General features: G+C 34.1%; 1 protein-coding gene across 1 annotated transcript; it reads right to left on the bottom strand.

The window, feature by feature from the left end:
• Positions 1-3,881: 3,881 nt before the first annotated feature.
• Positions 3,882-11,693, bottom strand: LOC115991589 (protein DETOXIFICATION 40-like). The gene is made up of 7 exons (XM_031115397.1): positions 11,160-11,693; positions 9,775-10,406; positions 7,412-7,468; positions 6,791-7,029; positions 5,291-5,409; positions 5,009-5,095; positions 3,882-4,323 (listed from the first exon to the last, which is right to left on the bottom strand). The coding sequence occupies exons 1-7, from the start codon at positions 11,505-11,507 to the stop codon at positions 4,258-4,260; spliced, it is 1,548 nt and encodes a 515-aa protein (XP_030971257.1). The 5' UTR covers positions 11,508-11,693; the 3' UTR covers positions 3,882-4,257.
• Positions 11,694-12,105: the final 412 nt, after the last annotated feature.

Raw genomic sequence — 12,105 nt, 5'->3', positions numbered from 1 at the left:
CTGCATTTGAAATTTCTTTTCCCCTATGATTTTGATGGAAACTAAGACCAAAAACTTGCAATCTGCGTTCATGAAAATTCTAGCTCACAATGTTCGTTTATGAATTTTTCAAAAATATATATTTTACAGGATTTGAAATAAAAAAATTACTTAGAGCATTAGCACTGGGGAATGATAATGCCAAATGTAAGGAGAATTTGGCATTTCAAGCCCCAAAGTGCTCTAAAGTAATCTGCATTAGGCAATTTTAAATCCAAGTATTGCAAATATTTTTGCAATACTGCTACAGTGCAATTATACATGTAGAATTACACTGTAACAGTATTGTAAAATATATATATATATATATATATATATTTTTTTTTTCTGTCTCTCCATCGCATAAGCTTCACCAGCACAGCCAACCCATAGCACAGTCAACCCAACACAGCCAACCCAGCACCACAGAGCACGGCGAAACCCAAAAAACCCATATCACAATCGGATCACAACCAACACGGCAAAACCCAAAAACCCACCGAATGCTGAGCACGGCGAAACCAACACGGCGACGCCATCGCTAAAGCTTCACCAACACAGCAACTCACAACATAGCCAACCCAGCACCACAGAGCACGGTGAAACCCAAAAAACCCATATCACAACCGGATCAAAACCAACACGATGAAACCCAAAAATCCACCGAATGCTGAGCACAGCAATGCCATCGAGCACAGCAAAACCAACATGACGATGCCATCGAGCACGACGAAACCCAAAAACCCACCAAATCACAACCATGGAGCATGGTGAAACCCATATCACGAATTCACGATCCACGACCCACAATCTACAACCGGAGCACAGACCGGAGCACAATCAAACCCAGATAAGTAACAGAGAAGTGAGACAGGAGAGAGAGAGAGAGAGGAAGTGAGCACAATCAAACCAAAAAACTATTTTTTATGTTTGCTTCTGGACTTAAAAAATAATATTTTAATAAAATGGTAAAATAATAGAGTTTTGGGATGCTGGAGATATTGTAAAATGATATGGTATAAGTAATAAAATAGTTTTTTGAGATGATAAAATAAAATAGAGTAGCATTTCCTAATGCTGATGCTCTTATGAATTTTCCTCGTATTTTTGACTGATGATTGAATCTCCGAATTTGAATCATTGGTGACCTTAAGAAGTTTCAACTAAGTGGATGTGACTTGAACAGGGTCCCCATATCTGTATCCTGTCATGATGTCCTGGTAAATTTTGTTCATGTCAAGTCCAGCATTGTCAAGGCCCATATCTAAATTTTCATATGTGAATCTTAAATTATAACTAAATTGAATTTAGGTATTTGGGCTGTTTCATTAGACTTGCTTGTTCCAGATGTTAGAATAACGCAATTATGTGAATAGATATTACATACATACTGTGACTTTTCCACCGAGTCAGAGAGGGAAGGTATATCCTATAATCTTCAACAAACAAAAGAGTGGCTTTACGAGGATGGATTTGATGAATCTGTAGATGCTTATACTGAAAAGCTGGAGTATCTTAAAAAGGTGATAAATTGAAAGTTCAAATAGTGTATAAAACACCCTTGAACATTTAGATCCCCAATAACAAAATAACCAATTCAAGCTTCATGACAAAGAACTAGTGTGCGGAAAATGAACACAAGCTATAAACAGAATTGGTAAACAATCTATGCCAATTAAGAACACATCCACAGCAGAAAATAAAAGGCAAAAATTAAGGGAAGGAAGATGCAAACACAGGGACAACACACGATGTGTTATCGAAGAGGAAACCGAAGCCCTCGGTGTAAAACCTCTGCGCTACCCTCCAAGCGGTAAGTAATCCATTAGAAAATGTAGTTGGGATACATGAACAGTAATAGATCCTCCAAGCCTAATCTACCCAGTATACCTGAACCCTCCAAGCTTCTTGCTCCAACGAGGTTGCGCCAAACCTATTTCTTTTCTAGCTTCTCGGATTCTGCTACTTGACCATAGCATCAACCAATGTAGATTCGTTCCTTCCTAACTGCTTCCCAGAACACCAAACAGCCCTCTCATAGTAATGGATATGATGAGAAAATGTTTTGGTAAAAAGACCTTTCAAGGGTTTAACAATAGAGAGGAAGAGAGTTGAGGAATTTGAAGAGTCTCTTATGTGAAGAACACTGGGGTTTCTCTCTCAAAATTCTCTCTAAAAGCTCTCTTTCTTTCGTGGGTATAAGGGGTATTTATACTGGGGTGAGAATGGAATGTGAAGAATTAGGTTTTTCAAAACAGGGCTAGCTCGCGGCTTGACTGAGTCGCGAGATCCAACTGCGAGATAACAGAATGGCCAGTTGTTCTATTTTGTCCTGTAGAGCTCCAGTTAACATGATGCTTCAACTTCTGGCATGCCTGGCACGTGTGCATCTTCTAGCGGCTTGCAGTCGCGAGTCACCCGCGAGATCCAGTCGCGAGTCTCTGTTTTCTTACACACTCTTAAGCATTTCATCACACTATCTTACTTACTACCCTTACAACAATCCCACCTAAATACAGGGTTACTAGTTGCTGAATTACAAGCAAATTTGGTACGGAATAAAGCCAACAAGATAGTTGATTAAATTCAACCTTACATAAATAATTTATAATTTTTCTACAATTTTTATGTATATTTTTCCCCTTAAATGATACTTTTGGGTTGTAACAGCTGGTTGATCCCATTGAAAACCGATACAAAGAGGAAGAGGCACGAGCCCGAGCTAGTAAGGATCTAGTAGATTGCATCACAAATTATCGGATGGTTGTAGAATCACATCCTGTCGGTGAGAGATGTGGTATGATCCTTGTCCATTGCTTCGTTGGTGGTGAAGACAGTCTTTGTGACTAGCTTCACGGTTCACTATTTGATTATTTTATTTTACGTGATATTTTTCTCAGTTTCACTTCATGTTCGATCTATCAAAGAACACAACAAATGCAATCCCACACCAAATCCTTGAAAGAAGTTTATTACTCAATATATTTGTACTTAAACGCTAGTAGATTTGGTCTCGTGAAGATCCTATCCTGCAAACATCTGCCTTTATCTAACTTTAATTTTAATGGAAATTTTTATGGAACTTGTGTATTCTTTTCTCTTTTCATTGACAATTTGTGCTTGTTTGTAATCTTTCATCTTGTTGCTCTTTCCATTACATCTTTTTCTTTTGGCTTTGTCCACCTTTAAAATTAAACCTGATGCCTCCACGGATCGTTACAACATGCAAGCACATAATGAGATCCAATGCTTCTCCCACCAGTTTTGAGGATGAAGAGGACTCAGACCAAAGAGACAAACCAGATGGCATTCGCATGCAAGTAGATTGATGCGGAATCTCTCTGCATGTTTACAGATGTAAAATCTTCCACTTCTAGTAGCAGCCGAAACATTCTCAGAAGGTGAGCACTGGTTTTGTTTGTTCTCATGGATATAACTTTTTGCTTCTTGTTTTTAGATTATTCGTTACGATTTACTAATTCAATGTGTAGGATAAAAAAGGAAATTGTGGAGTGCTTTAATTTGTAAATGTAAACAATATAGATTTTGTTGGCCAAGGCCCCTGTTTTGTAATAAAATAATTCATGATTTACTGAATTTAGATCCAGATACTCAGTAACTTGAATAAAAAGAAAAAAAGAAAAAAAGCATCAATGGTACAATTCAAAGGACAAACGCATCATGCAATTGATATGTTTGTAATATGAGGTCCCGTCATGTTTTTTCGCCCACTAGAGAGTTTGCAATCGTTGGATGTTCATGTGCAAATTAACACTGTCAGGTATAATTTTCGGATCAAATCAGCATGATAGACATTAATTTGCTCATTTGCACTACAAGCTTGCATGTCAGTATGTCCCCTATTAAGTAAACTGTGAGCCTCTGGACTACATCAATTTTATAGATTTGACTCATGATAAATTATTAGGATGAATTTCGACTAGTCCAGCTGTAAAGGCTGGGAGAATATGTAGATCAATGAAGTTTAAAGCACACCGAGCAAATTGATGCCAAAAAAGAACGAAAAATGGGCCACATTATTGGCTAATTCCCGGTAAAGCACACCACAACTCAATTCCTTCTATGGTCCAAGAATGATGGGCAGGCTTGTTAACTAGCCAGAGATTTTTGGTAGTTGATCGATAGGTCAAATCCTGTCTACGATTGATTGTTGCGAGTCCATCTCCTACAACCCAGGCCCAAAATTTTGATACTTATGAATCAATGTCGGCAAGCTCATTAGCTCTTCAGCAGAGGCTCCTTTGTGTCGTCCCATTTTTCCAATCGTTTCTTAGCAATCTCCACCTAAAAATTTCAACTTCTCAGTGCTTGTTTACTAGTTACCACTAGTTATTTTCGATAGATAGTGAGGGAGAACGAGGTGTGGTTTTGAATTATAGACATAATTACATAAAACATCTCTAAAAGGATGTTATTATTAATGAGCTATCACTTGAATTTCAGTTATAAGTTGCAACTAGTTTGAAGTCGCATGTGATACACATTATTAACCATTTGTCTTCTTTTTTTTTTTTTTCCCCTTAAATATATGTCATATTTTTGGGGTCTGAAGGGTCGATTTATAATCATCTAATCAATTCAAAGAAGGTCAGATGGGTTCCAGCCCAAAATAATTGATTGTACCTTACTGGTCCAAACGGTACCAACTACCAAAACCCTTGTTTTTGGGCCAGCCATTATTGTCTCTGATCATACAGTGATGGGTTCATGGAACATCTAAAAATTTAAAAATTTAAGATGCTCAATTTTTATTTTGAAAATAAGAGCTTGTGTTTGTTATTCCATGATCAAATTCATTATGGTTATCTTTCTTTCTTTTTTCTTTCTTTATGTGTGCCCCAAAATTTGAATTAGCAGATAGAGGTACTGATTAATCAGTGTTTAAAAGCCATAAATAATACGTAGTAAGCATTTCAATTTCAAGTAGTAAACTAAAGTTCAATTCCTCTTTATTCATTGAAGAACATACCTCCTTATTCCAGTCCGTGCGAAATGTTGCCCAAATTAAAATGAAGGTCTGCATCACAGTTCCTCCTATCATCCCTGTCCATATTCCCTGTTTCGTTCAGTCAAGCAATTTTATTCAGTGCATCATTTCTTTGGTCACAGCTAAAAATGATATATATATATATATATGTATACTTTTCAGCTGACAAATAATGTGTATCAGTGCATGAAAATTAATAAAGGTGCATCATATTAATTTGGCACACTAGATTTATTATATAAGAAGGGTGCTTAATTGGTAAACCTTAGCGCCAAGGTCGAACTTAAAGCCGAGAACGCAACCCAAAGGTATTCCAACCACGTAGTAACATCCCACATTTACATATGCCACAAATGCTTGCCATCCACATCCAACAGCCACCCCTACAATTAAAACTTAAAAATGTTATTTAAAGTGAATCTAATTATAATAAAGAGTTTAAAACGACTTTTAACATTAAACTCAGACATTGCCCTTTTGCATTAAAAGAAGCTCTGATGAAGACTAGTAGCTGATTTGTATTTGGGGAGGAAAAAAAAAAAAAAAAAAAAAAAAAAAAAAAAAAAAAAAAAAAACCGGCTACAATGTCAGTCTTTCTTTCAGGAAAACAATCCTCTCATTAGTGAGGCACCATAAAACAAATATAAATACGAGTAAATAAGTAACATGCTTACAAGGCCTCTACTATAACTTGAACCTCTCTCCATTTGAAAATATGAATTTAATTATCTGGATTAAACTTGTTGCACACAAACTTGAATCAGTGATTTTAGTTACTTGGTATATGTATAACTGTATAAAATAAATAATGTGTAATAAACACCTCCCTACCTATCAAAAAAACTTATTGATACCAACACAATAAGCAATACGTGGTACCATGCACCGTACTAGGAAATATGCACATCTTTGATAACATGAGATTTCTAAGGCTGTCCGCCTGTCCCAGCAGCTAAGAAAATACAGAGAAAAGAGAGCCTTCAACTGATCCCAAGGGTGAATTTGGGCCATACAATTATATGATGCATGTTACTACATTAAACAAGTAGTCCTTCCCTTGCCGCTACACACAAATCGAGTACAATAGAAGAAGACAAAAAAAAAATAACATTATTTTCTCTGGGAGAAGAGAAGGGCAGGGCAGGCTATGGCGATAAGGGTTCATTCTGACTGGTGGTTGGTTAGGTTACCACATGAAAAAATTGTCCTGTGCAGGTTCCTCTGATGCAGCCAGAGCAACAAGGCTAGCTTAGCTGGCTGTTGAGGTTGTATCTTGTGTGGTAACTAGATATAACTTCTCAATGCATGTGAGATTTATTCCGTTTTAGGTCATCTGTTAACAAAAACAAGTGTGTCCTTATGCACTCATTAAGTAGGCTTTAAAAATGTCCCGTATGTATTAGGAGCTAACAAAACTTAATAAAAACATAGACTCACTATAAAAGTGACTCGATTGCATTATAAAATTCTACCTTAACGAGTAAATAAAAAAACTATTAAATTGATCCAAAGTTATGCATCTGTTAGCAAATCCAAAGTTTTTGAAAAGACACCATCATTTTTCACATTTTCCTATTACTAACCTTACTCACTTTTATTATGTATCAATAATAATAATAATAATATATCACATCTTGCAGCAGGAAAATTGCAACACATCAAGTAAATAGTTATGAATAATTACATGTTACTTGATACAAAAAAATCTCAATATCTATCAGAAATTATGTTGAATAACCAGTTTTTTATGTGTAGAGTACTTACCGGACAAGACTGGTTGAACTCCATTGAGAATGAGAGTGACAGCCAAGTATGGACAGAGCTCTGAGACTGCATCAGCCACGGTTTCACCGCTAGTGAAGGCATAGCTTATGACATGGCGTAGTAAGAGCACAACAATTGCTTCTATTACAGCAATAATGAAAGAAACTATATTCACGATTACAACACTGAATGCTGCTGATTTGGGATTACCAGCCCCTAGCTCATTGCTCACCCTGACACTGTTTCAATCAAATTCTATTCAGGCCTTAAAAGTAAGGAACAATTATTTGGGTTCAAGCATGATATATGTAGGCAAAACTTGAATATCATTCCTAAATACAAAATTTGTCACATTTAAAAAAAATTTAAAATTGTTGTGATTGATACATATAACATCAATATCAATTGTACCTGGGCTAATATAAAAGTGATACATTGCTCTAATTTCAATTTATTACCTTAACAAATTGTAAAATAAATAAATAAAATTGTGAAAAATATTAACAGAAAGGTATTTAGTCACTTTAGTGGTTACATTAGACATCGTTGAATGATAAAGCAAAGTTGTGGCATTGTACATCAAAAGAAATTGTTGAAAACAATAGTTGCAATTTGACTGACCTTGCGGCTGCATTGAACCCGACTGACACCATGAACAATAGTCCATTAATTGCCATGCTGCATAGGATGAAATCATTGGTTACTAATTAGAATCTATCAATAATCACTCCATGCAGAAATGCACACAAGTACATGCCAGATTAAACTTAGATCTAGAGTTATTTATGTATCATACAACAATTATTACAATGATACACAATTTTCACTAACCTATTTTGATTAGTACGTAATAAAGGTGATAAGTTATTGATGGATTAATGTAAAAGTAATATTACCCAGATCAGACTTTACTTATTTAACAAGTTGTGAAGAAAAAATATATGAAAAATATTGAATCTCTAGTATTATTCCTAATGCACATAATGAATTGGTTTGATCTAGATAACTAATTGTAAGAAAGAACGAATTTAGGACCATAGAGACATGAACTTCAAACCCACAAAATTAACCAGCATGCTTAGATACATGATTAAATCCACTATGAATCTAGTTTAAATAAATCTTGTAGTTGCGTGAGTATAAATATATATATATTTTTTTTAAAAGTTTAAATCATTTTAATTGCTAATAAATTTGGGCAGAAAAATCATATTGTTTCATTTTGAAAAGGCAGGAGATTAAATTGACAAAAAATAAATAAATCTTAGAGCACTAGCAATGGGATGTAAAAAAACATCTATTTTACATCCTCAAACACTACTTAATTTATTTTACCAACCCATCCAACAATACACCTAACATCCCAGTTTTTATTTTTACATACAACTCAATAAAATAATATAAACTACTTAGTAAAAAAATAAAAAGTAAGAAGAGAGAGCGAGTGAGAGGAAGAAAGAATGTGTGAGAGATTAAAAAAGTAGTTTTTTCTTTACAACCTCATGAATAGTAAGGTTGCAAATTCGCAACCATACTGTAACGAGGATGGATAATTTTTTTGATTTACATACCCAGATGGAGCTTGCTTTTAAGGGTTTAGTTATTAAAATAGCAACTGGGGGGATTTTACAGCCCCCATTGCTAGTGCTCTTAAAGAGTAATTTAACAATTAAAGTAAAAGATAATAAACTATATTAAATTTTGAAAAGTATTGCATCCACAACATTTTCACAACGAATTATAGGTGATTAGTTATTATTAGTTTTAATTTAAACTTATCATTGAAATTACTTTTTTGTCCCACCACTAACAACCTGTAACAACCTACCATTTAAAATTTGTTGTGAAAATGTTGTGAATATAACATTTCTCTTAAATTTCAGCCTAAATTTAATTAGGGAACTAATCCTAATTAATTGCATCGGTACATACTTGTCAATATACTAATGAATGCCACCACCATCTGCTTTGTAACATGGAAATGTAGAAAGTTATCAAAAACAAATCATTTGATCCTATCTTTTTATTTCTGTCCTCCATTGGCCAATGTGTTTCCAAAAGACCAATTTCCACAACAATATTTTATTTGACAAATCTTCTCATACATCTTTTCATCCTTTATTTCACATCATACTTATCAAAACTATATTTTCTTTTGAGAATTCATGGGAAAATAATGTATGAAAAAAAACATGTAAATAACATTTTTTTTAATACAGAAATTAGGTAAATATGTCCAAACTTCATTTTCCTCAAATTACAATGATATTATTGGTCTTGAAAAAGCTTAAGATGTCTAAACTAAATTTAAGGGGGTTCTGCTTTAGAAAATTTTTGGATAAAATTATTAATTATAGACATGAAATAATTGACAACCCTATCAAATGAAAAAAGAAATTAGGGAAAATTACATTTTAAACTCTAATTAAGGAGTATTTTCAAATTAAACCATATAATTTCAAAATTTTCAAATTAAACTCTAAAATTGGCTATTACAAATTAAACCATATAGTTAAGTTAAATTAAAATTGTATTAATTTGAACCCCCAATCAAACCCAAAAATCAAAATAAAAAAGTTTAGGGTTTAAATTAATATAACTTTAAAAGTATGGGGTTCAATTTGAAACTAGTGAAACTATAAAGTTTAATTTGTAACAATTTTAATCTTGGAGGTTTATTTCAAATACTTAAAAATGTAAGGTTTAGTTTAAATTAAAAAAAAAAAAAAAAAATTTAAGGTGTAAAATGTAATTTTACAAAAACTTAAAATGATAATAAAGTGAAGGCAACTTTTCTCTACTAGTCAAAAGTCTAGAAGAAAGTTGATATATGTACACAACCTTTGCAGTGCTACTTTCTTCAGTGAATGTGATACATGTGAAGCAAAAACTTATCATGATGCATTATTATTTGGTATTGAGCTTTTCAAGGTTTCAACTATCTATGGATCCCATGCAAGATGAAAGGGGCCAAGTTTCCTTACCAAACAGCAAGAGAATCCAAAGCAAGCTCAGGGTCTTTGAGCAACCCAGCAACCAAAACTAGTATCTGAAAGTACCAAGTCTCTAAACACAGCATCACAGCCGATGCAGTTGACAATTTCACGAACTCCCAAAGCCCAGAAAAGGCCTGCAAGCTAAAACCAGTCCAAGTGTGCTTACACTTACTACTCATCAAAATATACACAAACTGAGCCACCACTATGATCCACCACGATAAGCTCAAAGCCAATGATGCACCAATCAATCCCAATCCCAATTTGTACACAGCCAACCAACTTATCAATAAGTGTACCACAAGTGTAGCGGCAGATATGTATGCACTTGGGGCTACAATGCTTTGAGACTGGAGGAATTTTTGTATGGGAAAGTTCACAGCATAAGCAAAAATTTGTGGGATTAGACCATAGACAAAAACTGCAGCTGAAGATGCCACAGCCGTTGATTCACCTAGTAAGAGCAAGATTGGCTCTGATAATACGTAGACCACAGTCATGGGTATCCCAGTTAGAGTAAGGACAACCGTTGATCTTTGTAGATATACTCCTAGCATTTCATATCTGTGGGCTCCATAAGCTTGTCCACATAGAGTTTCTACCGCGCTTCCCATACCTAACTGCAAGTAAAACATTCATACATGAACTAATTATTGTTTTTGTCAGTTTTTCCTCAAACAAAAGTGATCCTAGGCCCTAGTTGTCGTAGACGATTGTTCTTTTCTGGGGCTTGAATGCTGTGATTGTCCTCAATTTTATTTTCCACACACACATTTTTATTCATGTATTCATTTATTATATTGACAAATTCTATTTTACGGTCACATCAAAATATATTTTAGTAGAATTGATAATAATTTTAGGGATGACCGATCAATTTTTTTTCAAACCTAGAATTTAGATCCTTTCAGAATTCTTAGGTAACTCTATTATTTCTTTTATAATTTTGTTGGAAATATCATAATATGTCAGTTTTAAATTACAAGGCTCGTGGTTCAAATAAATATTTTATTATGAATTGCACAATATTATTAATGCTTAGGAAAATTGTTGATTTTCATCATTAATGTGGTAAATTAGTGATGATGTGATAAAATTAGATCCACACATTTTAAAATGAATATATAAAATTTAAGAGCTATATGGCAGAGTTACTCAAAATAATTTAGAGGATATCCTTGTTGAGTTAGCATTTTTCTTGGTATGGACAAGGATTAAGCAACAAGACTTTTAATGAATGTCACTGTTGCATAGAGACGCATATAGAGAGAGAGGTCCTTGTGTATGTGTAAGTATATAAATACATACATACATAAATATCTATCTATCTATATATATATATATATATATATATATATATCGAAATGACATACCATGAGTCCATAGGCCAAGAGTTGGATGCCACTGTTGCCAAGAGAGGCAGCGGCGAGCTCAAGATTGCCAAGGTGACCTGCAAAAACTCGTGTGGACAAAGACATGAAATTGTTGATCATGTAAACAAACACAGCCGGGGCGGCGAGGCGGAAGAGCAGCTTGAGTTCGATCCATGTGGCCAAACGGAGGCGCTTGATTCTCGGTAACTGGGTATCCGTTAACACCTTCTCTAGCCGAGAGTCTACTTCATGAAGCACAGGCGAAGATATGTGTTCTTGCTCTTGTTCTTGTGGTGCTGAGTGGTCGGAGTTTAATATGGGTTGCTGAAGCTCATCTTGGGAAGCCATAGTTTAGTGAAGAAAGTGGTGAGGATTCTAAAGAGAGAGATAATTGTTAGAGGATTAGAAGGGGTTGGAAGAATGTGATGCATGGAATGAGATCGCTGTCATGTTACCTTTTATATCCAAAGAATAGAGAACTTGAGAATAAATATTTTGGTCGTTGGGGCTTTAATTGTTTGCTATGAAGTGTTGCTTTTTACTGATGCCATTTATGCAGCTGTTCATGTCAGGAATACTTATTTTTTTTATAAGAGAATATTTACTACTATTTATCTTCTTTTTTTCTTTTTTCTTTTTTTCAGTTTTTGTAAGCTTGCTTGATGATTTAATTATATAATGTTGTATATATTAATAATAAAATATAATATAATAAAATTTGAATCTTACAGGTGCTTCTTTTAAAAATAAATTTTGCACTTTCATCTAGTGAGTATCTTTGATTATTTTTAACAAATCATTTTTCAAAGCCTCAAGAGTCAAGATCAAATTATGGTATACTAATGGGGTTTAACTTATTTAAGTAATAGTCTAATAATAGTGACATTTTATAGTGTTTTATGTTTTTGTTTCAAATCCCACTTACCTATTAAAAAAAAAAATCATT

The sequence above is a fragment of the Quercus lobata genome, chromosome 5 (genome assembly GCF_001633185.2).
Source record: "Quercus lobata isolate SW786 chromosome 5, ValleyOak3.0 Primary Assembly, whole genome shotgun sequence".
NCBI lineage: Eukaryota > Viridiplantae > Streptophyta > Magnoliopsida > Fagales > Fagaceae > Quercus > Quercus lobata.
Note: the sequence above shows the minus strand (reverse complement) of the source record. Positions and strands in the feature narration are given on the sequence as shown.

Coding starts and splice junctions, on each gene's coding strand:
- LOC115991589 (XM_031115397.1), bottom strand. CDS start 11,507: ATGGCTTCCCAAGATGAGCTTCAGCAACCCATATTAAACTCCGACCAC. Junction 7,469..9,774: donor TTGGATTCTCTTGCTGTTTG/GTAAGGAAACTT, acceptor CATCCTATGCAG/CATGGCAATTAATGGACTAT. Junction 5,410..6,790: donor AGTTCAACCAGTCTTGTCCG/GTAAGTACTCTA, acceptor TTTTAATTGTAG/GGGTGGCTGTTGGATGTGGA.